This window comes from Bemisia tabaci, chromosome 7 (assembly GCF_918797505.1).
Source record: "Bemisia tabaci chromosome 7, PGI_BMITA_v3".
Taxonomy (NCBI): domain Eukaryota; kingdom Metazoa; phylum Arthropoda; class Insecta; order Hemiptera; family Aleyrodidae; genus Bemisia; species Bemisia tabaci.
Window position 1 is genome coordinate 40,559,668 of NC_092799.1, and position 26,643 is coordinate 40,586,310.

Here is a 26,643-nt window from a genome sequence, read left to right on the forward strand (position 1 = left end):
AGGGATGTAAGTAGATTAGGAGCCGAAAGGTGCATCCAGCGCGCAAAGATTAAAAATGAGTTTTCAGCAAGGAACATTGGCGAAATAAAATTAATTGAAAAAGTGAACTGGCGTTCGATTAAACCGAAGAGAAAAAAATCAACACTAATAAGATTTTTTGTCCCGTGAGCTTTTCTTTGTCCACCCTTTCATCGGCTTTCTCCGGAGGAAAAAAAAAAACAATTTCCTACCAGTTCAGCTCACGACACCCCAGATGAGAGCTTATAACAGGATTTACAGGTGTTCGACGTAAAATAATTACAGGTGGGAAGAGGGGGAAAGTGGATCTTTTGTAAAAGTTTTATCACCGAGACTGCTCAACCAATATTATGAGATTTGTTGCCATCAATCTGAAAAGGGCTAACACGGACTTGCATCGAGTGAATAGGCAGTTGAGCATAAAAAAACCACACGGGAAAAACAACCTTTGGATAAAGGTTGAAGGGTCATTTACTCGTTAAAATTTTACACGGGGAACTATGCATAGGAGGAAAAGTCGAGACCTAACTTTTGAGCCACAAATTACCGTTTGCAGTCAAGACTGATCGATTACAGACGTCGAAAGACAGTAGATGTCTTTCCGGGTCGTTCCCTCTCATTGATGCAGTGGCGTGGCGTGCTTTTCGATCGATCGATATTTCTCCATTTGAAGCTGTCGTAAATAATCGATTAGAACGGTGTTCGCTGCGAACATCCTGTTTATCGATACTTATCCATAGGTTTAAAGGGCAGATCAATCGACCCTTCAGCCCTTTTTTCAACCCTCCAGTTATACAAAACTTACAAGTGAATTCCAGTGTTGAGATACTTACTCTGCCGTGCTAAGGAAGAACGCCGTATGAACATTCAAGAGTTGCCAAATTTCATTCGATAAAATTTTTATTTTTGAGGAAAATTATGAATATTTTTCCTTGAAAATTTCAGACACTTTAGATCATATTACGAACAAAATTATCTGAGAAATTAGCAGAAAAATATTCAACAATTTTCCCGAAAATTAGTGATTTGTCAGAGGAAATTTGGCAACGCCTGAAAGTTCATACGGCGTTCTTCCTTATCACGGCAGTACTCTTATGCGTACTCACCTCATTTTTCCAAATGCCCGTTTTCGCAACCCACTTGATACCCGATCGATTCACTCAGCGCTCGCCGTAAAAAATCGCAACGAAGGATTCTCTTCCATCGGGTAGGTTCCTCCATTTAAAAAACGTTCGAACTAAATGGTTTATCGACGGAGCATGATCGTGTTTGTAGAGAGAAGGTTATTTACCCGAGAAATGAAATATACCGAAGGGATCACTTCTGACTCCCGTGAGGCTAGCCCTGAGTGCCATTGCGATACGCCAAATGCTGGGGATTTCCGCGAATCTAGTCGCAATTGCCAAAATGAGCGTAGAAATCCGTATGTTTCTTATCGCTCGGTGGAAAACACGCCCAACTTGGCAGCCGTGTCGGATACTCATCGGCGGATCGACTAAAATAGAAAATTAAATGATTAGCGGGCGGAGGAATAAAAAAGCATCCCCGATGAAATTGAAATGTTTTTAAGCCGCTTAGTATTTGCTTTTAATTGCATTCAAGTGTCGGGCTTTGCGGGGCGCCGGCGAGGGATGAGGTCCCGCAGCGCTGAAAGGGTCGAGCCGGGAATTTCGGGGAAGAAACCGAAAAACATGAAACGGACATTAACGCAAACCGAAATTGAATTATTCAGGTTTTCCATTTGCGCCCGGGTAATTGGTCGTTTGCCCGAAATCTCTTTTTTGATCGGTTCAAAGTCGGGCTCGAGCGAGTGACCGATGCGCCCCGACAAACCGATAACTTGAGAGCTGCGCCTCCTCCGCCGTTCCAAACCGCGTATCGTCATGGAGATCGTAGTGGAGTTATGCGGTTTTAGCACCGACGCGCAGCAGCACAATTTCAAAAGCGCTCGTTGACAAAGCGTTGAGTCGCTAGATTGCGTTTACAGCTTACGACAGATAGATACTAACTTACTCTTATGCGCTGGTTACACGCTCAAATTTCCATCAATTTCCGACCAAATGGTGACTGCTGCGCACCATCTACCATCAAATTTCTACGGCCTGTAAAAATTTGATGGTATATGATGGAGCTGTGGGGCTCATCTATCATCTGATTTCCACACAACCGTGCTTATTTCATGCTTATTTCAATCAACACGCTGTTTTAATTAATTCTACTCATCAATCTAGAACTAGATAACTATCGACCGCCATCTTGGTCATCATTTTGATCGGAATTTGACGGGAATTTGATCGTGTAACCAGGCTAATACGTCTAAAATTCGTGTTGAGCATCGAATGGAGACTTATGGATTTCATGTTTAAAGTGGTTTTATTACTTAATGAATTCAAGGGATTTTCACATGTGAAACTCCTTTCCCCAGCCTTCTGACAAATCGATGAATATCAATGTCGACTTCTGTAAACAAAAGGGGAATTGTTTGTAAATTATTATCAAGAAAATTCCGTTTTTATTTGTAGAAATTTTGCTGTGTCCAAATCTGCTTTGCCAAAGGACGCCGTATGAGCCTTCAGACGCTCCTAGATCTCCTTCAGCAAAAACAAATTTACTTGGAAAATTGTGAGTATTTTTCTTCAAATTTTTCAGGCAATTTTATTCTCGATTTCATCTGAAATATCTGACAATTTTTAAGAAAAATATGCATGACTTACCTCAAAAATGCAAATTTAGCTACTGTCCAGCATACTGTCAGCTACTATTTAGCATACTGTTAGCTAATGTTCAGCATACTGTCGGCTACTGAACGTTAATAATAAGTTGTAAAAAGAACTCATAGAAAGGTGAATGTAGATAGTTCCACAATGGCTAAATGTCTTTTCAGGACCCCGAATTTTCGTGCTTGTTCAATTTTACGTTTTTTAAAAAGGGTTTAACATCCACCCGCGATCTGTGTTACGTCATACTCCAAGGACCGGAGCCTGGGTGACCGCGGGGTCTCTGTGTCCTGTCGTTCACATCGCCGTTTTGATTCAAGTGTTCTCAACCCCCCCCCCCCCCCCCACAGGCCTTCTTCAGGAACTCCGAAGCTACTTTTCATTTGAAGAGAGGGACAAACTGACAAAGAGGCAGAGTTCTCTAATTTCAGCCCTCCAAATTGACACCGTGAAAGAACGAGGAGCGAAGGGATGCTCAGTTGTCAAATCGGACAAAAATTGATCATTTTAAAAAAATTGCCGTTTTATTGATACTTTTTTCGTCGTTAAAATCACTGTTCCTAAATATACTGGTAGATAGATACTTTAATTGAAGAAGAAAAATAAAATCTGACTTATTTATGTAGGGGACTATGCGTAAGTTAATTAAATCAAAAGGAGCAAAACACGCAAATCCAATGGACGTAGTCCCTTACAGGGCCGGACTTAGGGGGTGGCCACATGGGCCGCGGCCCATGGCGGCAAATTTAGGGGGCGGCAAATGTTGTAATTTTTTCAAAAGTAGGTATCAAGAAAAATATCTGATTCAAAAAAAAAAAAAAAAAAAAAATACAAACGAGAAAAGGCGAAAAAATCTCCCATTTCCCGAGAGTTAAAGTATAGTAATTTCTAATTTGTTCGTCTTTTGTTGATACAAGAGACATCACCTTTCATTCGTCAAGTTGAGAGAGAAACCAAACACGCACTTTGGCCTGGAGCGGCGCGGCGCAGAGAGCAATGATGACGAGGACTTGAGATGAAAATAAGAAGCCCTCGGCGCGGCGGTCGGCATGTAACACATATTAGCGCCTACAAGACTCCATGAATACTTCCCGCATTGCATCAAACGTAGTGCAGTCGGCAGCGGTTGGCGTGAAACTCACAGTGCCTACAAGACTGCATGGATGCTTTACGCATTGCGCCAAGCACAGTGCGGTTGGCGCGGTGGCGGAAATTAAAATCATTAAACCACATTCATGTTTATTCTTTCATAATTTTTTCGTTCTTTTCTTAAAAATGAAAGGCCTCGTCCACACAGAGATATTTTTACGGAACTTGATTTTCGCGCAAAGTTCTGTGAACTTTTGCTAGTGTTGACAGGGTTTCCAAAAAAAATGTGCCCAATACGAGTAAACGCGTCTTATGCACCCCTCCTCCTCCGGCACGTTCACTTGATGGTTTGTATCGATGTTTCAAAACGAATGAGAAGGGGCGGCAAGTATGTAAATCCGGCCCTGGTCCCTTACAGCATAAATATGATCAACTTTAAATTACGTTTTATTTTAAGATAGATATTTTAATAAAAGAAAGAAAATAAGATTAGACATATTTGCAATTAAAGGAACTACGCATAAATTAATTAGATTAAAAGGAGAAAAGCACACAAATCCAATGGACGCCTATTACTTTTAGCATAAATATGTCCGATTTTTAAATATATATTTTTTTTTTTTTTTTTTTAATCACTGACAGTATGTAGGATTTTATGAAAAAATCACATTTTGTTCGTGAATTTGACAACGCCGAGCATTCACCAAACGTTTCGGATTCCAGCTAGTTTATTTATGCGTCAGTTGGATTTTTCGAAGTAACGAGGATGGTCGAGATTGTTCCAGTGAGTGCGCCCCAACCGGAGGGGTTGAAGGAAACGGAATGCGGGCTATTTCGGAAAAAATCGATTTTGGAGCAGACCTAAGAGTGGCACCGTAACATTGCGTTGGGCACACGAGGGATGCTAGACGCTTTTGACTTCGAGAGGAGTCAAATCAAAGCAAAACGATACCGCGCTTTTAATCCTTTGTGTCCTCCGAAAAACTTTGATTTTGATTTTTTTTAAAATTTATTTTTCTTAGTTATAGAGGAGAGGCGACAAAAAAGTAAGCGTATAGAATTTTAAGAGATCTTTGAAATTTTCAAAGTCGGAAGAGTTGAAACCAACGCTGGGAAAGCGGAGTTTGATAGTACTCCTGTCAGCCTAAATTCTGAGGACTCGGCAATCAAGGATTCATTATTCCTTCCTTGTGCAGACATTGTTAGCACTATTTGAACTACGTTTTGCAATTCAGAACTGCAATGTCTGGCTCAGTTTAGAAATATCGTATGCTTTATTAGTATTCCTAAGTACATGAGTGGTTTTACGGATGAGCTAGAAATAGTAGTTCCTAATTGCAAAATGCAAGTCCATTTAAACAGCTTCTTAATTTCTTTCTTTTGCGGAGAGTTCATCCCGTACTTTATCATGGTAGAAGAATAGATTTCTGATATAATGACTCGGAATTTTTGGAAACTTGGTCTTCATGATTATTATGTCTCTACCATTTTTTCCTTTTATGTATTTTCTACGCGAAAATTTACGGAAAATTATGCAACTTGTGAGAGAAAACGAATTATAACGAGGCAAAACTCTTGCGTGAAAAACATTTGGAATTCGGTTTGCAATTAAGAATTATAATTCCTGGCTCATTAAAAAAAAACACGTATATGCATAGGGAAACTAAAGTTTTTTACTTTTCTTGTTAAAGTAAGCTGGCATTTATAGTTCCTAATTGCAAACTGTGATCCACTTTTCAGTTTCAGTCACATCCGTAGCGCCACTGCTGAAACCTCTCCACGCAGAGAGGAACAAGCTGAATGGATACGAGTTTGTTTTGCTTTTTGAGGAGGGTTTCATAGAACCCATGCAAACAGACCAAGACAATGCATATTTAAAACGCAATCCGCAAATAACAGCGCCAGTAAGAACAACAACAATCGGCGGCAGTTAAAAGTTCCCGGTTTATCCGCGAATAAACTTGATGCAGATGAGCAGCGACTCCTCAGAGAACGACAAGGAACAAAATTCATACAACACTCAAACAACACCCTGAGAGCCGAATACACGTGCACCGGAATTCATCTCCTCCCAAGTTTCTCTTTGCACGCGCCAACTTCTCGACTTTTTAACTCGCCGTGCAAACTCGGGGCCTCCGATTGCACCGTGAACCAAAAATTTAGCCCCCCCCCCCCCCCCCCCCGCCCCTCGCGCTTCACTTCCGCATCGCCCGCGGGCCGTTGATCTTCATCTCTTCCGCACAAGATCGCTCATAAGCTCCGAAACTTCGACACGGGTGAAATTTAAGCCTCGCTTAAAAGCTTTAATAAATAAACAGACTAAGTCGAGCATTTACTTTAGGCTTAATTGAAGGGGGCCGGGAGTGGGGCGGGGGCGGGGCATGACGTCACGCACAATCCCCTTTATTAGTGCGGAGCTTCCAAGAACAATTCAGTTAAAAATGAACATATATCATTAGCGCTAATACGTATTAAATACGGAGTGAAAAGCGTCAGGTGATTTATCTTGTTAGCCGCAACGTGTGCGCTTAGCGGTGGTGGCGCGCGGCGGTGGAAGATGGGCGTCGCGGGATCCGAGGGAGTCTCGGGGTCGGCAGCGCGCTCTCGCGGGGCCCGGCGCAATCCGGCAGCGAGGGCCAGCCACTGCTCCCCGCTCGCATTTCAGTAAGTAGCTTGATGATTCTCATCTGGCGAAGGGTACAAATAAACGACCTACCCGATTCCCGACCGATGTTGCCGTTCGGGGGAAAATATCAATGGGAAAAGTCCGCTAATTCCCCGTCCGGTCCAGAGAACCCCGTCCAAATCTGCCAACTCGCCTGAAATTTGATGATTCAATAGGATTCGGAAATACAAATTTATTTTTAGAAATGCGAAGGCGTCGGGTAGTGCGTAAGAGAAGCATCATTTTACCGCCCTACCCAGGGTTATATGACTTGATAAGGTCTACGACTGAGGTTTTAAACTTGGAATTTCGGTCCCTAAATTCTTAAATATGGACTCAAAAACAATTTCAACGAGTTCTTCTATGCAATTTTTATCTTCGAGTTCTGATTGTATCTACATCAATCGATAAGTAGGTACCGTTTATCATCAAGAGAAGGAGGAAATGTTTTCGAAACCGGAATCATAGCCACCTGCCAAACGTGTAAGGCTGTAATGTGCTTCAATCTTCGAGTTGACTTACATTGAACATCGTTCCCCTCTTGAAAGAACGTAACTGTATTTCGACGTTGCCAAATTAATCGTCGCAAATTGAATTTTTCCAGGAGAATCTCCGGCATTTGTAACTGAAAATTTCACAGATTTTTCTTTCGATCTCATGCAAAAACCTGGGGAATTTTGGACTAAAACCGTACATGTACATTCTTTTACAAAATTGAATTATTTAAGTCACTTTTGCAACCTTGGAATAGAGTTAAGCTTTTTTGTCCTGGAAACGACGAATCGCATGAAAAGCACTCGGAAAGTTCGAATATACTGATTCTAATATGAAATTTGAAACCTTCATTTCTCACCGTTCACATCAAACATCGCAAAAATTTTCACGTGCCCCGCGTGAGATGGCGCCGAGGAAATTTGTGTCTCATGGCGATGAAAAATTGAAACTCCCATTTCAAATTGGTCCGTTCGGTCACGTTTCTGAGAGCCAAATCGCCAATATCGTCACCCTCCGGCCAAAGTATCATAAACGCCATGCGATGTTCAAACATTTCCTCCGCCATTTTATTTTTTAGAGAGAAATTGTTTAAAGAAGCTGCTCGAAAATTTCACTGAATTTTATCGGCAGCATGAAGAAAATTCAGTGAAGTTCATTGCACAATTTCTAAGTAAAAAAAATAAAATGGCGTTGGCAATTTTTAAAGGTCGCATGGTGCTTGTGGATACTTTGGCCGGAAGATGACGATGTTTGTTTTTGACAAGTATTGTGAGCCACACCATGTGACATTTATATACACTAATGTTAAATAAATAAATAAATAAATAAATAAATAAATAAATAAATGGATAGATAGATAAATAAATTGATAAATAAATAAATAAATACGTAAATAGAAAAGAGGAAAATCCTACTCCAAGCTGTGGAAAAAACGGAGATCATGGTAAAAGGCTGCGGTATGCGGCAATGCTCTCGGAAGAATCTTCCACATAAAAAAGGAAAGTAAAATTAAATCCACAAAATAAATAAATAAATAAATGGATAAATATATAAATAAATAAATAAATGACGATCTCTTTTCGCAGGGTGAAACGGCAACGCAGGGTTTAGAATATAAACAATCTACCCGACTCTTACTCCCGAGTTCGATCCAACCCGACACGAATCTTCAGTCAAATTTATCATTTCAACCGAGTTTTGCGACCCCGCTCCCCCTCCCAGCCCCTCCGACGCCCCACCCCTCCGGCCCCGATGACAAATTTGCATCTCGAGTCCCGATCGAGATGACAGGGGCAATTTGTTTGTAGTGTTTCTTAAATACTCGCGACCTGAAATTCTATTAATTGACGATTAAATACTACTCCAAGGCTTTTCAGTCTTACGTGAGCCCAAGTTCGGAGCGCTGCAGCCTTGCACCCCCCCCCCCCTCCAACACCCCGCTCTCCTCGTTTGTCGTTATTTATTTACCTTATCCTTTTCCTCAAGATTTCGCTCATTAATTCACTGATTCGATTTATTTTAAGCTGCGTTGCAGTCGTGAGTTTTAAAGATCCGCGAGGAATGAGAATGAATCGCGAAGAAGCGTCGCGAGGTGAGGGGAGCTGGAGCTCCAAAATTGTCTCGGGAAACGGAAAGTTGGTAACGTAGCTAACGTGCGTTAAAAATCTGCGCAAAGCTGAAAATCTCAATACAGAGGGAAAAAGCTCCTATAAGCACAACGTACACACAAACCTTTCCTTCTTCTTCTTCTTCTTCTTCTTCTTCTTCTTCTTCTTCTTCTACTTCTTCTTCTTCTTCTTCTTATCCTTATTCTTCTTCTTCTTCTTCTTCTTCTTCTTCTTCTTCTTCTTCTTCTTCTTCTACTTCTTCTTCTTCTTCTTATTCTTCTTCTTCTTCTTCTTCTTCTTCTTCTTCTTCTTCTTCTTCTTCTTCTTCTTCTTCTCTTCTTCTTCTTCTTCTTCTTCTTCTTCTTCTTCTTCTTCTTCTTCTTCTTCTTCTTCTTCTTCTTCTTCTTCTTCTTCTTCTTCTTCTTCTTCTTCTTCTTCTTCTTCTCTTCTTCTTCTTCTTCTTCTTCTTCTTCTTCTTCTTCTTCTTCTTCTTCTTCTTCTTCTTCTTCTTCTTCTTCTTCTTCTTCTTCTTCTTCTTCTTCTTCTTCTTCTTCTTCTTCTTCTTCTTCTTCTTCTTCTTCTTCTTCTTCTTCTTCTTCTTCTTCTTCTTCTTCTTCTTCTTTTCTTCTTTTTTCCTCTTCTTTTTCTTTTTTCTTTTCTTCTTCTTTTTTCTTTTCTTTTTCTTTTTTTCTTTTCTTCTTCTTTTCTTTTCTTCTTTTTCTTTTTCTCTCTTTTTCTACGTCACCAACTCTCTGTCCAAATGAATAGTGCGTCGACTGCAATCAGTTTGTTTCTCGGAAAAGGGTTGTTTACGCGACGAATCGTTAATCCTAGACGTAGAGAAATTTTCAACAATAACAAAAACAACAAAATGGCGAGGCAGTTTCCTTGGTCCAGGTTTAACTGCCTTTATAATTAATTTGCCATCCTGGAAATGCAAACTCAACTGCAAAAGGCAATCAAGCATGTATATAGGAGTAACCAGACTCGGTGAGTTTGGTTGCCTACCAAGTTCCGACTGTTTGCGGTCTCGATAAGCACCTTATTGATGAATTGCCCTCACTTTCTCGTACGTGTCGGTTCCTCCGCGTTCACAGATCGTTCCTAACCTCAAACTTGCGTCACGCTCGCACGGAAAAAGAATTAGAGGCGCCGTAATAATTTCGTTGCGCTGCGTGCGGGTATACGTGAGCGAGTGCATCGTATCGAAATGAATTATACCGCGGCGTCCACGAGGAGTTTTTAATGCGCTTTGTGCACATTAGCAGCTAAAAAATCAGGACCGGAGCACCTCTTTTTTTCATGTAAATGTGTGTTCTGTAATCACCTCTATACGCGGAAGTTGATCGTCGAATTCAAGCGCAAACCGCGCGGCCCATAAAACAACGACTGAATTCTTCGGTTTTGTCTGAATGACCTACGTGCAACCGTCGATGACCTCATAGAACATATTACATCATCGACTGTTGAGACTGCAACTGATAGTTGCACGTTATTGAGAATACGTGATCAATGTGAATAAATGTGAATCATGAAAAAGAAACAAAAAAAACCTCCGAGGTACATGAAGATACACTGGAAAAAATAAACACATTGGATCTAGAGTCCAGTCTCTTAAAAACTGGTTTTCTCTGACAAACACAGGGTGCAAATACATTGACGGGACTGCCACTTTACTTGGGGACTCCAAAACTGAAAACACGGCATCACTGCTGCTATGTATTTCCTCCCTATCTTTGCATGGAGAGTTTGTCTTGATGTAGAGGTGGACTCTCAGGGTAGGGTGGGATATCCCCTACATTTTGGCCCCAACTTGAGAGCTTTTTTTTGAGCTTGGGAGATGATTTCAGAGGAAACCTGTGGCAACATCGTGTTTCTCGCGAAATTTTGCATAAGACTTAACAGTCAAATCGCAAATTCCTCACACATGCAACATCTCCATTTGATTTACTACGAATATTTATTCAATAATAATGTCCTCCGCGCTTAGTTCCGCCGAAAGCCGACAACGGCGCTGCAGTCGCTGCGCGGCATTCCAATTCGGGCGCGCGTTTAATCGTCGCGAATTTTTAATTGAGCCAGCGCCCCCGCCCTCGCCGAGGCGCAAGGGAAAAAACAGCGCGAGGAGTACGGAGTGCGGCTCTGTTGTTTTACTTGACTTTAATCATTTCCTTTTTTAAATGAATTGTTTAATGACAGAGCCGGGACTCGGTCCGTGGGGAATACGATACTTCGTGCACCGTACCCCCGCTCCGCCACCGAGCTTCTCGCCGTAAGCCCTGTCTCCCCCCCCCCCCCTTCACCCCCGAGCCTGCACCGCAGAGTTCATTCTCGTTCTTTTAATATTGTTCAGTCAAATATTAGGATTCCTCGGTCAAAGACTGGTTCGGTTTGTTGGACTTTGTTTTAATCACGCCGTTCTCCGCTCCAGGTGACGGCGTCACGGAAATTCCTCGGGACCGGACACGGAAGATTTTAGTGGTTGCGTCATCAGTAGAACGTTCCATGCGGAGAGGGTGTCCGTTGTCTAAAATTTTCATGGGCTCAGGGCTAATATATTCCTATGAATCGCGAAAAATGATCTTTATCTGAGAAAATTTTCAGAGCATGGAGGAGTCCAGGGAGCTGGGCCACCCCTCCCCCTTTAGGTTTCAGTTACACGATCAAATTGAGCCATCAAACTGAAGCTCTGATTGATGGAAAAAGACCTGAGGTGAGGATGCGACCAATGAGAGGCCCAATTTGATGGCTCAATTTGATCAACACCACAGCACTTCATCTTTCGATGCATCGCGGAATCTCACAACCGAGTCCCGAACACGTCTCTCAAGCTTCATAGATAAATTGAGTAATTTCTTGAGAGACGGCGTATGTGTTTGGGCTCAGCCTAAAAATCTTCGTTTTCATTTGCAGCTCAACAATTTGAAATTCCCCCAAACTTTTCCCTCAAAGATCTTTCGTAATTTTGCCCTTTTTTATACGAATAATTGGCTCGACTTTATTAGGAAGGAGCCAACTTGTCACATCAAGTTGAAACTGAGAACATTTTTTTTCAAGTTTTATTCCTCCGTAAAACTCAATGTACGGAGTAATCTTTAAGCCATGCTTTTCACAAATTAACTTTTTTTTTCTCTTTTTCTTTCGAATTTTTGGCAGGAGAAAATATACAACTGGAGGAACACGAAAACATGCTTGAAGACTCGATTTTTTCGAGAATATGGGTTGGTTCCTTTCTGATGAACTCGGCCCAATTATTGCGTTTCGGTTCATTTGCTACAAACTGAATGGTAAAGATTCCTAATTTGAGCAGCTTTGCTAAGGTCATACGTCCTTTTTACAAAGAATGACTCAATTTCAAAAGATGGTGGTCAATTTTCTCCGTCTTTTGATGAAAACACTGAGTACGATGCGGTAAGAAAATGACTGGACCTTGTGCAGATTAACATGTGAGATGTCTACCAGCTTATGTCATCAAGGCCTTGCACTGCGAATCATTTTTCGACTTCTCTGATCCCGTAAAGGAATGCTCAGTGCCTTAAATTGTTCCTCAGAGAAAAACGCTTACTTACAAATTGAAAACAGTTTGCAGGTTGATTGATTGGAGTACATTTTTTTCCTTAAACGAATGATTTCGATTTGGTTAGATTGATATCAAATTAAGACATTCAATTTAATGAACCCGTTAGTTCTTGGAATTTGGAACCAATTTGTTTCTGAGAATCGGTAATTTTGATTTACCCTTCCGCGGTGAAACGTAAACATTGACAAAATGTCTATCTTAAAATTTTTCCTTATTCTGCAATTGAATCCCTCGATTTTGCTGACGGATTTATTATCAAGGAAAACCTCCGTTTTTCCTCAGGTTTGCTCTGTGGTTCAAGACACTTTAGGCATTGGTTTCCACAGATTGATGACCCATGTCTCGAAATAATTGATAGGAGTTTCGGACACGAGTTGGTCCGCGTTTGTCAATTTTCGCCGATGTTCTTCACCTTTAGTGTTTACGCATATAGTTAGTTAATCAGGAAGAATGTTTTGCTTATTCTAGAACTAGGAATTGATTTAGACGAACATAGCTAAGTCGTTTATTCGATGTCATTTTTCAGTTCAGCAGAAGTCAGATATTCTCTATTAGGCCCAATTTTTCTTAAGAAGCACCTGTTCCATTCGCCTCTTCTCATTTTTATTTTTATTTTTTTTTTCAAACATTTAACGCTAAAAAACACTTTTTTTCCTGTTTCAAACATCAAAATACTGAATGATTCCCGCGTCATCACATTGGTCGTGACAAATTGTTGAAATGGTTCCTGTTCAGATTCATTCGTCCTCTCATCGACCAGTGCTCTGTCATGTGGCCCAGTTTAGTTTTTGTCTTGTAAGCCCATTAATTTCATGATTTCCTCATTCCAAATTTTCTATTTTGTCATGTCGATGATAATCGGCATCTCCGGGGTAAAGACATAGAAACCTATTTCATCTTTTTATTCGCACCGAAATAAAGTGCGCAAAAACTGTGTTTAGACAAAATTATGCGTCGTAAATTCTTCCTTTGAAAAAAGAAACAAAGATGCATTATGCACAAATGAGATTCAACTGCAAGCTTCTAAATATGGTCCTTCGGTTATTTTTTGAGCAGCAAACTTCAAACCGTCAAATTCCGGCTTGGTTTGACTTAAGTGCGTTATAATTCGTGATCTCTCGTAACTTCCAACGTGAACGCATTTAAACGAAAGAATTCTATTTACCTTCAGAGTTTTGAAAAAAGACATGAGTGTAATAGTCGATGTAATGGATAATGGAGGTAGGTAATATACTAACTAACGGCAACACACATGAGACCCTTTAGTTAGTCCATCGTTTACCTCCTTAGTCCACTCTTAGTAAACCACCCTTTTCAACCAATAGAATCGCTCCATACTCCCATGTCTTCTTAGTCTATCTCGTCTATCAATTTCAACAATCAGCCCGCTGGACTCTGAATCCAATGATTTGTTTTCCAGCATAGCCTCCAAAATTCATCCCTAAAATCTTTAAACAGGAAACAGGCGGGTCCTTTCTTGAATAATCCAATTGAGATGGACTTCTTTCACCAAATAAAACTATCAGAAGTTTAATTCGGCCCTGATCTTTAAGAATTCGACTTATATCTAACATAATGGAGATGTTGCATGTGTTAGGAATTTGCGATTTGACTGTTGATTCTTATATAAAAGTTCGCGAGAAACACGATGGTGCCACTGGTTTTCTCTGAAATCAACTCCCAAGCTAAAAAAAAGCTCTCAAGTTGAGGCCAAAATAGAGGGGATATCCCACGCTATCCTGAGAGTCCACCAAAGCTCTTAATGCAAAGATAGGGAGCAAATACATTAGCAGGGATGCCGTGTTTTCAGTTTTAGAGTCCCCAAATAAAGTGGCAACCTTGTCAATGTATTTGCTCCCTATCTTTGCATGAAGAGCTTAGGTGGACTCTTAGGATAGCGTGGGATATCCCTTCCATTTTGGCCTCAACTTGAGAGCTTTTTTTGAGCTTAGCTGTTGATTTCAGAGAAAACCAGTGGCACCATCGTGTTTCTCGCGAACTTTTACGTAAGAATCAACAGTCAAATCGCAAATTCCGTACACATGCAACATCTTCATTTCTGGTCATCTGTTAATAGGTCTTTTGGGAGATCGTGGGCCGGCTCTATGTATTCTCAATCCAACTTGGTTTAGAGCACCCGTATTACGATGAGAAATCAATGCCAGTGCCAATGCGGTCTCAATGTCACGGTCGCGCGGCAACGCGGGGGTCGGGCACCGGATCGGGGGTGGATAGGGATAGGGGGTCCCAGATCCCGTCCGCAAGACTTCTCACGCCGGGATCACACCCAGGGACAGAGGCCGGATGTCGGAGGCTGGAGCTTCGCCGCCATGCCGTATGCACACACTGCCTTTAATTAATTTCTCTTCCCGAATCCCGAATCTTCTCCCTCTTTTTTCTTATGTACACAGTGGAATCTCCCACCCCCCACCCCCTTCCCGGACGGCGTAATCCTCCCCGCGTCTAATTTCCCCGTGACTAACCCCGACGACCGGCTCCGTCATCTCAAGCCCCCCCCCCCTCCAGTTTTTTTTTTCTGTTTCTTTCGTTTCTTGCCGTTGTGTTGCCGGTTGGGAGCGAAAAATACAAGCAGCGATTTTGAGCCCGTTTTCCAATGGGCCTGTTGCAAACTTTTGCTAGAGCAAAAATAAGAGTTGTTTCTTGTAGATAATGCCTCAAAAATCACGATGAGCGCATCGGCAAAGTCTGAAATGCGCTCATAACTTCACAATCTGCGTAAGAAATTTGCGTTTTTTTAAGCTTCCCGCTTCTAAAACGATACTACGGCGTAGGTGAACATTTTGTTAGAGGAGTCGCTCCATCGTCGGCGATATTCATCATGGCCGACGCTTGCACGCAGTTCCGCGCGTAATTCAAGGAGAGTTCAAGGTCAATCCATTCGGGCGTGGAAAATATGAACGTTAACACACCGATTGTTATCTGGTCTAATCCAGTTCAGGTGTTATCTCGTCCCATCAAACGTGTTTTGGCGGATTGGCGTCGGCTATGATGATTATTGCCGACGATGGAACGACTCCTCTTACAAAATGTTCACCTGTGCCGTAGTATCGTTTTTGAAGCGGGAAGCTCAAAAAACCGCAAATTTCTTACGCAGATTGTGAAGTTATGAGTGCATTTCAGAGTTTGCTGATGCGCTCATCGTGATTTTTGAGGCATTATCTATAAGAAACAACTCTTAGTTTTGCTCTAGCAAAAGTTTGCAACAGGCCCATTGAAATTTTGTGTCTTCCGATTCGTAACGATTGAGGAACTCGCGTAAAGAAAACCCAGGAAATAACTGGAATCTGATACCTGCCATGGAATTTTGAAAAAAAACAGCAATTTTAAATCTTAATATTAAATGTGTTTTTTTATCTATCTGAACTTTCAGGAAAGTTCAAATCGGTCATGGTTGTACTATTGCGTCCAGAAAGCCTCCGAATTCACCAGGAACCAGGAAATAACTGGAATCTGATACTTGCCATCGTATTTTGAAAAAGAAAAAACCAACAATTTTGAATATTTTAACTATATGTGTTTTTTTCTTCATCTAAACTTTTCGGAAAGTTCAAATCGGTCATGGTTGTACTATTGCGTCCAGAAAGCCTCCGAATTCACCCGCAAATGCAACTGATCTGCCTGCAACCTATCTATTATACACTGGAAGAAAAAGTCTACTGTGTCCAGAGTCCAGGCTCTCGAAAATTTTGACAAGAAAGAAACGGACTTGATTCAATCGGAGTTTTGCTCCGTTTTATTCAAGCAAAAATCCGATTGAATCGAGAGCACTTCTTCCTGTCTTTTTGAAAAGTCAGAACTCTGGATCCAAGAGACTTTCTTCCCTGTGCACCCGAACGGCAACACGGGTTCACGACTATTTTTTAGGATTGTCACCGTATGCCTCTCGGATACTTTCCTCTTTTTTCCACTTTCTTCCTCCGCCTCGCCGTCTCTCCGTCTCTCCTTCCTCCCTTTACCAACACTTCCCCCCTCCCACGCATCTCCATCCGTATCGCGTTCATTTTCGTTTGGATTTTCCCGCAGTCATCGTGTCACGGCTCTTCGGAAAGTAAATATTTAATGGATGAACGATCTGCCCTCCCCCCCCCCCCGCGCGCGGAGGGGGGGGGGTCGAGCCGGCCGATGAGGCGGAGCGTATCGCGCACCGCGTATCGGAGCACCACTAATTACTTTTGTTTTCACAGATCCGTTGACAAATTAAGATTTGCATCCAAATTAACGTCTAATGCCGTTCGGATCGGCCGCGTTCGGCTTCCCGCCGCGGAGCCGCCTAACCCGGGCAGATCGCCCGCCCGCGCCGCCCGTAATCGGCTTAGGCGGGCCTCGACTAATGAGAAAAGGAACACCTTAGAGGTCGCGTCCCGGGCCGCGGTCCTGGAATCCGGCGGCGCCTTCGAACCGTCGAGAAGCAATCCGGCCAACACGCCGGCTTAAAGAAAGCTCCCCTTTAAGGAAGAACCTCGTACAAGGCTTCAGTAGTTGCCAGATTTTCTTTGAAAAAATACACATTTTCTGAGGAATCTGTGAATATTTTCCCTCCAATTTGTCAGAGCCACTGGAAAAAAACACATTGTATCAAGAGTCCAGACTCTTGAAAACATTGACAAGAAATAACACTCTTGATTCAATCGGATTTTTGCTTGAATCAAAACGAAATCCGCTTAAATTAAGAGGCTTGGTTCTTGATTGAAGCTAGATTCTGATTGAATCAAGAGCACTTTTTCTTGTTGATGTTTTTAAGAGTCTCGACTCTAGATCCAATGTGTTTTTCTTTCCAGTGAGAATTTTATTTTAATCTAAATGTGAATTATTTAAAAATGTTAAGAGAAAATGGACCGCGTTTAGAAAAAAGGAACCGAGCCATATCAGCTATTTCCGAATTTAACTGGGCATTTTAATTGTTTACATGAAAACGGTTGTGCAGATATTTGTGCAAATTTCAGTGAATTTCATGCATGCACAGAACGATTCAAATTCTTTGAATTTTTCAAAGGAATATTCACAAACATTCTCGCAAGTGCAAAAACTGCGCAGTGAAATTTGGCAATAGGTGATTTGCCTTGGTTCCTTTCCACTAAACACGGTCCAAATATCCTTAGCTTTCTTCAAAGTTGAACATATTATCAGAAGAATTTTTTCCCTTTTTTTCACTTCAAATATCGCCGAGGGGATAACCTTATGCTTACAGTCCTTTAAGTCCCATCTCCTAATAGTCCCTAATCAAGTCAGCCCCAGGTAACCTTTGTTTGTGACCATCCCGGGAATCGAACCCGGGACCCAGAGCAAGCGCTAAATAAAGGGAAATCGTTCCATCAAAATTCGGATGTCGCCTAATTTATTTGGAAAAACCAATACATTTCTGGTTAACGTGCAGGTTTTTCCTTTGATTTTTCCTAGAAATCTTACGCACGATGCAACCCGTAGCGTTTCTGAGAATTTCAAGGAAAAAATATTCTGGGGCCACAAATTGTGGGGAGGTTAATTTAATTTTACCCCCGAACTTGGGGTTTGTTGAGAAAAAGAACAAATTTGGAAGGTAGCAGAAAATTTCAGGGAATGAAAGAAATCAAGAATTATTATGCATGCTTTATTCAGTGATAAAAATAACGTTTTTATACAAAAACAAGGCTTTAAATATCTTATACTTGACACTTCCAAGTAGAAGCTTCCTCGGCCTGAAAGGAGAACTACGGGTTGGTTATTGAAATTGATGGATAAAGCCACAGACAAACTAACTGTAGGGTGTCTCGTGGGTGCCGTTAGTTTATCTATTAGTTACCTCCTTTTTCTATAGATTTTTCTATGAATTTCAATGATCAGCCCGCTGGAAAGAAGGATGACATCTCGAGGTCATGTTCAGCTCCTCTTTTTAAGTCGAAGTCGCACTTGACCTTTCGGGGCCAGAGTGAATAAATGTCTGTCTATCTCAATGCGCTTCACAGTCTTGGGGCAAGTGTGAAGTGTGTAGTCCGAAACCAAAGTTATGATCATTGTTTTGACGTCCATCAAAGCCAAACGCATCGCTGCAACAGAGAGCCATGCAAATGAACACTGCCCTTAAGAATTATGGAACGAATCTCGATGAGTTGCAAAATCTAGAGTCTAGCAGATCTAGAGAGTCTAGAGATCCGACAAGTTCTCTGGAAAATCATCGGTAAGAAGTCAAAGAAACGGGTGGCGTGGTTTTAAAACTGCTCGAGCCTGAATCATCGATTGCGTAATGTACCCGAGTTGCTATTTATAGCAGTAGAGTAGTATGGAGGTACTTGAGCTACACTTTGCGGCTTTGTTTTTTCAATTCACCCACTACAAAACTCCTTTGAGAGTTCTGGAGTTTGGAGTTCTCCATGGAGAGTTCTGTAATCCGTTATCGGTACTTTTTCGGTGAGGATGTGCTTCAATTCAATTGCCTCCTCCAATAAGAGCCTGTTGTTTTCACGTCAAACAGGAATTTCCCCTTAATTGTCGTTCAAACCTAAACTTGCACGAGAGAATGGCAAATAACTCTCCAGATTCCTGTGTGACATGATATGACATGAGATATAATATGGTTATGGGTGTAAGCGCGTGCTAATTGCAATACTCAACTTTTAAGAAGTGCCTTCTTTCACTGTTTGTCAGAAAAATCGAAACAAATGTGACATTATGACCTTCTGGCCTCCCATGCAGGTAATAGATGGAAGAAACATACATATTTGTCGGAAAATGTTAAACATTTTAGGGGGCTTTCTTTTATACCGCAAACCCCCTTTATTTATATTACAGTACTTGGAATTGGTTTGTGAAAGTTAAGAACCCCCACTTTATATTCTTTGTCACTTAATGGGTCATTGTTTTTTTCCGAATACTGCGCTTCTAACTCTCCCTTCCATATGATTAAAAGTAAGAAAATATTAATTTTATTCACAAATTTGGTGCCTTACCTATGCAAAATCTAGGTCCATCTCCAAACGGCAAGTATGTTCCTGGAATGATTTTGTTAACGTTTTCTTCCGAGAACCGTTCAGGGTCGAATTTTTCGGGCTCAGGGAAATATTTTGGATCGTGATGGAGACTCATCGTACTGATCATCAAATTGATGCCTTTCTCCAGCACAAGTTTCGAGTCAGGAATTTGGAAGGCTTCTGTACACTTTCTGCCCAAGATCGGAGCAATAGGATATTTTCTCAGAGTTTCTAGGTGAATAAAGAAAATTTGATGTAATTGAATTGTATTTTACAAAATGTCGTAATTATTATTTATTATCATGTATCATGCAATTATCAGTAATTACAGGTGCATTATTGAAAAAGAGATTATATGCACAGTCTCATTTTGAAACTAACTACTCATTTTTTTACCCTCGCTTTTTTTTCAATTTCAATTCGTCTCAGAATATTGTGGACCCAGCTCATTTATTCTACCTTATTGATTACCGTACATAGTGCAAAATTTACCTCTAAATATCAGGAGTTGTTTGACCAAAAGGCCTAAATTTTTAGATGATCGTTTAATTTTTTAGGAGCCCAAGAGGCTCTCATTATAAATCAAGAAAAAAAATCGAAGCTGGAGACATTTTCCAAACGCCACTTCGGCTCAGCGCCCTTAATGTTTTGTGCGCCAAAGACTAATTTTCGGCGCAAAGTGTTCGGTGAAGTTAGAACACTGCATAATTGGACTGAGTTAAGCAGAAAGGAACCAACCCACATTTTGGAAAAAAATGAGTTATGAGTGGTTTTGAGCTTAACCCCTGCTCTACTATCTATCGCCAAAAATTCAAAGTTTTTGTTGGAGCAAATTTTGCAGAAATTGAACTTGAAGTTTATCTTTTACATTGAGTCTTATGCAGGAGCCAAACTTTAAACCTCTTTTTCTCGGTTCGATCCCGATGTGGCTTGGTTCCTTTCTGTTTAACTCCGTCCAATTTTGTAAACAAAAATAACTTTTTGCGTCCAAAATCATTTGAAATGAATTTGAGAGGGTGCAATAAGTTCCGTAATATATCGAGCTGTGCCAAGCTGGTTTCCTCGTTAAAAATCCAAATCATTTCTCACCGTTAACGACCTGGTCCAGATAATGAAGCTTCTTGAGATCGTCATACTTGATCTCCCCACCGGATTCTTTTCTGACCGCCTGAATTTCTTTGAAGAGTTTCTCCTGGACCTCGGGGTGGTGGGCTAATTCGTACGCGCAGAAAGTCACCGTGGCTGACACCGGTTCTAAGCCAGCTGATAGGAAGGACGCGATCACTCCCATTATCACATTCTCCGTTATGACTGGATCTACTCAAAAAAGAAAAAAGTTACCTTATATTGAATCATTCGACAGTTTCAATACAGCGTTTCTATTGTTGTTTCAAATCAGAAATTGTTAAAGTGTTAGTCCGAAACCTCGTAAGCGCCATCAGGTGTTGCTAAAATTCAACGTATTTATTGTTTCAAATCGGATATTGTAAAAGTGTTAGTGGTCCAAAACCTTGTAAGCGCCATATGGTGTTGCTAAGATTCTTCGCTTTTATTTTTTCAAATCGGAAATTGTAAAAGTGGTAATCCAAAACCTCGTAAGCGCCATTAGGTGTTGTTAAGATTCTACGTGGTGTTCCTCATCGTAGGAGAATCGGTTGTTTGCTTCATGGATTTCATCGGATTTTCCTGAATTTTCCCTCTATTTTTTGACAAAAATTTTCATTCTTCAGACACTGAAGCTTTAATTGGACTACATTTTGCAATTTAAAACTATAAATTGTAGCCCGGTTTAAAAACAACGTATGAGCCATTAGTTTCCCTGTGCACATAAGTGGTATTTCCAGAAGAGCCAGAATTTATAGTTCCAAATTGCAAAATGCAGTCCAATTGTTCATGAAAACCTTTTTTCAGGTTTAGCCCAGCTCCCTCCTCTTGTCAGGCACCTGTCAGACACCCCTCGAGCCCCCCTACCCTCAGGACCTTTACTTCATTTATGAACGACCCCTCACCTTCATGTTCCATAGCCTTGGCGTCACCATTGGCAATCTCTTTGGACTTGGCGTCGCCATTGGCAATCTCTTTGGACTGGGCGTTGCCAATGGCGATCTCTCTGGACTGGGCGTCGCCATTGGCAATCTCCTTGGACTGGGCCTCGCCGTTGGCCGACTCGGCGCCCTCCTCCTCGCTGTACTTCATGAGGAGCTGGAGGAAGTCCTTCCTGGTGCCGGTGGTGTCCTGCTGCTTCATGCGGATGGCCTCCTTAGTGATCTCCTCGAGATATCCCTCCACCTCCTTGTCCCTCGGGGACAGTCCCAGGAGCCTTGGAAGCCGCGGGTTGGCCATCTCGAGGAACTGGAAGAGGGACAGCCTCCAGTTGAAGCGGAACATCCGCTTGACGATCTTTTTCATGGTGCAGTTTTCCGGGTCCTGGATGGCGTTGCACTTGATTCCCATGGCGCAGGCCCCAATCACGTCCATCGTGTAGTTGGACACCAAGTCCTTGACGTCCAGCTCTGTTTCTCCCGTCGCCTGGCAGCGCGCCTGCAGGTGGGCGTTCAACTCCTCTGCGCATCTGAAACGTTACGTAGCCTCCTAAGTCCCTGGGCCTAGAGTCCCTTTATACTGAGAGTCAAGACAATGCGAATCCATTTCTGATTGGTTAACCGGATTTTAGGCCTTCACAGTGTCACAAACGGGAACAAAGATTAAATTTTCACCAATTGCAAAGATTATAACCTGGAATGGACCGAGGAATTTCGGGTTCGACAAGGAACAAACGGAATGAAAGAAGGAACGGAGAAAGGAATTTAAAAATGAGCCGATCAAAGATTACGAAAAACGTTCAATTTCTGTAATCTTTATTCCCGTTTGTGACTCCATGAGGGGTGTTGTCTTGACTCTCAGTATAAAGGGACTCTCCCTGGGCCGAGACGTCTCGTCGCACAGTGGATCAAGACAATCAGAGAGGTCGGACATGAAGTTTTTGACCAAAACTGCACATTTTTTATGTTTATTTCGTCACATTTTAAATTTTTAGGGGTGTTTCCGGAAGAAAATTTCACGGGAATACCGATGGAACCACTTTTAAAACCTCTAAGTATTGTATAAACGGAGTTAAAAGCATTTTAAGTTTCCAAATTTTGTCCGACCTTTCCTATTGACTCGATCCATTGTGCGTCGTTTCGGTTACGTTTTGCAATAAGGAACCGCAATTTCTAGCTCATTTTAGAAACAACAAACATGCCATTGGTTTCCCTATGCAGGTACATGCTTTTACGAGAAAGTCGGAGATAGTGGTTCCTTATTGCAAAATGTAATCCATTTATTTTGGTATCACTTGAGATCCGGTAGCAAATCGGTGGCCGGAGCGCTGCTTTGACGTCATTGAATGACTCAAAGGCGAGCTCTATTGCTCTGTTTTATGCTGCAAACGGGAGGTTAACTTTTTTGCGATGTTTGACGGTGGGAAAAAAAATAAATAAAAATTTTAAAGGACTCAGGACTCAGGAACTTTAAAAATTGCGAAATATCCGGGTCTTAGAAGGGAAGGGCTTACGTTCTGAGCGACCACGGAAAACCTTTTAATACATCTTCGTTATATACTTGCGAAACTTTCGAAATCTCTCCTTCAATTTTTTAAACAAAATTATATCTAACTGATTTGTTTTTTCTCTGTTCCAGGTAAGAATAACTTCCAGAGCATAATGTCTCCTTCGATAGTTGTTAACATGTACGGACTGTAAAATGGTAAGTCGAATCATAGCCATATAGGTTTTTCCCTCCTCCGGATTTTGCACTGAAACTAAGCAAAGTCCATTTTCTTTTTACCTAATTCTAATTTTTGGTGTTTCTGGCTTTGATTGCCCTTCAGAATAGTGTGAGCTCACCACTATTCTCGCATCCTATCTCTAACACTGAAAAATGAAATCTTAAATTTGCCGCCAAGAAGTATACTTTTTCTTAAATCAAGAATTTCGCTGCTTAAGATCGCCTACTTTTTTGCCTAACCCAAGCATTACTTTTCTTGTATCAAGAAAACTTCAGCTTAAATCAAGATAAAAACAATTCTTTGCGACAATTTCAAGAATCAGCATGCTTGAGCCAAGCAATTTTTTTTTTCAGTGTAAGTTTACGTGCTGAAACTTGCAACGATACGTATATTTACCAGAAAGCGTCCAGCCCACTTTCAAACTGGCACCAATTCCTCTATTTCTCAGTTATTTCTGCACGGAATTCCTTGAAAATTTCTAGATCTGATCTGTGATGTATCCCGAACACATCGGTTACCTTCGAAGATCGTCGGGCCGCCGATCTTGGAAAGGCAACGGTCAACAGTTCCATCGATGAGCCTCTTCGAAGTCCCTAGTTTGAACGTGGGCTGGACGCTGAAGAGAGTGTGTGAAAGTGAATGGAGATGTTGCATGTGTGAGGGATTTGCGATTTGACTGTTGTTTTTTATGTAAAAGTTCGCGAGAAACACGATGGTGCCACGCTTTCTCTGAAATCATCTCCAACTCAAAAAACTCTCGAAGTGAGGCCAAAATGAAGGGATACCCGGCCTATCCTGATAGTCCACCTCTACATCAAAACAAACTCTCCATGCAAAGATATGGAGCACATACATTGACAGGGCAGCACTTCATTGGGGACTCCAAAACTGAAAACAAACGGCAAACCCGTCTAATGTATTTGCTCCCCTATCTTGCATGGAGAGTTTTGTCTTGATGGAGACGTGGACTCTCAGATAGCGTGGGATATCCCTTCCTTTGCCTCACTTTGAAGAGCTATTTTTGAGCTTGGAGTTGATTTTCAAGGAACCAGTGTACCATCGCGTTTCTCGCGAGCTTTTACATAAGGAATAACAGTCAAATCGCAAATCCCTCACACATGCAACATCTCCATTTTAAAAAAAATGGCTAAGTGGCGGACGTACCCTTTCAAGGTCTGATACATGATCCTGAGCTTAGCGGTGCTGAAGATGGGCGAGAGCTTCTGGCGGACGAGGCGCCACTTGTCGCCGGTGAGCTGGAAGAGGTTCCCGCTGAGCTTGTCCAGTTTCTCGTCGGGTTCCGGGCCGCGGTCGTGGAAGTTGGTGAAGCCCTTGATGAGCCACTCCTTGATCATGGCCGGGTCCCGGAGCATGACCGAGGGGTTGAGCAGCTGGAACGTCCCGCCGTAGGGGTGGCCCTCGAGGGCGTCGTACTGGGCCACGAACGACTCGTACATGGCCTGCGTCTTGAACAGGAAGCCCAGCGTCCCCGTGAGGCAGGTCCACGGCGACACGTAAGGGACGCCCCGCTTGGCCCAGTAGTTGAGCTTGTCCCGCACCGCCAGCCACCCCAGCAGCAGGGCCGTCGTCACCACCAGCACCGAGTTCAGGCTCAGCACGTCCATCCTGGGCCCTGGAAAATATGCTCCGTCGATCTTCTGGAAAAAAAGGTCGGGAGTAAGGTTGGCTCTTAGTCGCACACTAGCCGGCTGATTATTGAAACTGATAGACAAAGCCGTAGACAAAGAAGATATAGAGAGTATAGGGCGATCCTACTGGTTAATGTGGGTGGTTCGTGTGGACCAGTGTTTGAAACTCACACGCGCCAACGCGCCAAATGCGCCTAAAAAATCGGCCATGGCGCCTAAAAAATGAAGGCTCTGCGCCAAAGTGGCCCCTAAAAATTGCCCCCTACAAATCTGGATTTTCACAGGAAGTCACAAAGAAAGAAGAACAAATCTATTTGAATTGAAAAAAGTCAGAATTTGCAGCACTACAAGTGATAGCTTGCTTTTTCTATTCTTCACGATTTCATTCTCAGTGCCTTTGTCTTCCCCAAGTTACAACTACTTACTAGCTCTGTTACGGAAACATTTTACATCTAACTTTTCACTAAATGCGCCGTAATATATGGGCTAAAAGTCAATTTGGCCCCTAAAATATCTTCAATGACGCCTAAAAATCGGGCTTGATGCGCCACATGGCTCCCAAAACTCAAAGGTGAGTTTCGAACACTGTCCAGACCCCAGTAAAGGTGGCAGCTTAAATTGTAGTTTGAATGGCGTCAGGGGTGTCGAAGTAGGTGCGATTCGCTGGAAGATTCTGGAGACTCTGTATTCGTAATCACGGAGGCTCCAATTTGGCTCCAATAACAGGAGGTGTAATTATGGACATTGATCGCCACAAAGCACTCCACAGTTAGATCATTATTTGTCAATGTCAAGTTCTCACGCGATTTCATACGATCCTTTGAACTTGATGTACGTGTTTGCATCCGATAGGTTTACGCCAAAGCAAAAAGCAGCTCATATGTGAACTATGAAAATATTACGTTTTAGATGGAGATGTTAGATTGGATGGGACTTTTGCCGAAAGCTGGATATATCTCTACAACCCGAGCCAAACCAGTTCATAATGGGCAAAATGTTGTGCTGCCGACTTAATGAAAATCAAGAGGCAAAAATCGGACTCTACGCTCGCATTGCATCGCCAAAATCTATCTGATACTGACGACTTAGTGTATTTTGGCTAGTAAATTCACCGATAGGTGTCTCATCACTTGCCGTGTAATTTATACGAGTGTCTGTTTCCAGCGAAATTACAGACCCTGTATCAGACTTTGTTGAAAGACCCTCTGATTTTGCGTGCGTTTATTGTTTGCCTTCTGAGGTCAGGAGCTAAATTCTGTAGGCATATCAAGCCGTTGATGAGCTGTAGGGTGCACTACCGGCCAGTCAGGAGCCCTTGGACGGACTTGTGAGCTGTCGTACTTTATCCTAAGTTTACTAAAGTACGATCATTTTACCCGATCGCCCCCTAAAAGCGGTGGCTTTTACTCGAAGATCATCATTTTGGTTGTTAGATTATATATCAGAACGATTCGATTGTATTTCCGTGTCTGTGTTGGGCTTCTTCCAAAGATTTTCTGAAAGGTAGTTAATAATGTTAAAAATAGATTAATAATGTTTTAGTAAGTTGGGAGGCATCAAAAATGTGATTCTTTAGCTCCATGAAATTCACAAAATACCACTGACCTGACCTGAATGTATCCTAGGTATCGTGTATTCTGTATTGTGTTAACGCTTCGTTTTAATCACTGATTATTCCTTACTTAACTAATCTTGCTCCCCGTGTTAGTGTTACGGAGGCTAAGGTGCACATTTATCGACAAACACTTATTGCGTCTCGGCTGAAGACGATTGACTGACTGACATGATATTCTCAATTGCTAACTCATATACACTTAAGAATCTTGTATTTGTTTTTAAGTATGGTTGCGCCGCACCGCGCTTCGCCACGCTGCGCTGTTTGCTAATCATCAATCATTCAAAGTTCGCATTGTTGTCGAATCTCAAGAGTCATCATTGAGATTGGTGATATTCTGCATCGATAAGAATCTTAACTCATCAAGAAAGAGTATTGAGCCCTAGTAATGACTGACAATGGGATGTTTTAGAGTCCAGTCAAACATAGCTTTTCGCTTGGGCTGAATGAAAGTAAACAAAAAAATCGAAAAGT

At 41.9% G+C, this 26,643-nt stretch overlaps 2 protein-coding genes across 5 annotated transcripts in view; one reads left to right on the forward strand and one right to left on the reverse strand.

The window, feature by feature from the left end:
* Window positions 1-26,643, forward strand: part of LOC109032981 (irregular chiasm C-roughest protein) — a 511,490-nt gene that overhangs the window by 318,554 nt on the left and 166,293 nt on the right. The gene's annotated exons all lie outside the window — the stretch shown is intronic.
* On the reverse strand, window positions 17,766-26,350 carry LOC109032982 (probable cytochrome P450 6a13). Of its 4 annotated transcripts, none has more exons than XM_072302165.1 (6): window positions 26,165-26,350; window positions 24,070-24,563; window positions 21,146-21,708; window positions 20,226-20,456; window positions 19,116-19,367; window positions 17,766-18,215 (listed from the first exon to the last, which is right to left on the reverse strand). In XM_072302165.1, the coding sequence occupies exons 2-6, from the start codon at window positions 24,528-24,530 to the stop codon at window positions 18,049-18,051; spliced, it is 1,674 nt and encodes a 557-aa protein (XP_072158266.1). In that variant the 5' UTR covers window positions 24,531-24,563; window positions 26,165-26,350; the 3' UTR covers window positions 17,766-18,048. The 4 variants fall into 4 exon arrangements, with proteins under 4 accessions (XP_072158266.1, XP_072158265.1, XP_072158264.1 ...); XM_072302164.1 differs by having other exon boundaries at window positions 24,070-24,560; window positions 26,160-26,350; XM_072302163.1 differs by having other exon boundaries at window positions 26,160-26,349.

Bases quoted from the DNA above. Each gene is read 5' to 3' on its own strand.
- LOC109032982 (XM_072302165.1), bottom strand. From the start codon at position 24,530: ATGGACGTGCTGAGCCTGAACTCGGTGCTGGTGGTGACGACGGCCCTG. The intron at 19,368-20,225 runs GTGAGAAATGAT...TTATTCACCTAG, and splicing joins TCTGGACCAGGTCGTTAACG to AAACTCTGAGAAAATATCCT. The intron at 18,216-19,115 runs GTAAGGCACCAA...TCTCTGTTGCAG, and splicing joins TGGACCTAGATTTTGCATAG to CGATGCGTTTGGCTTTGATG.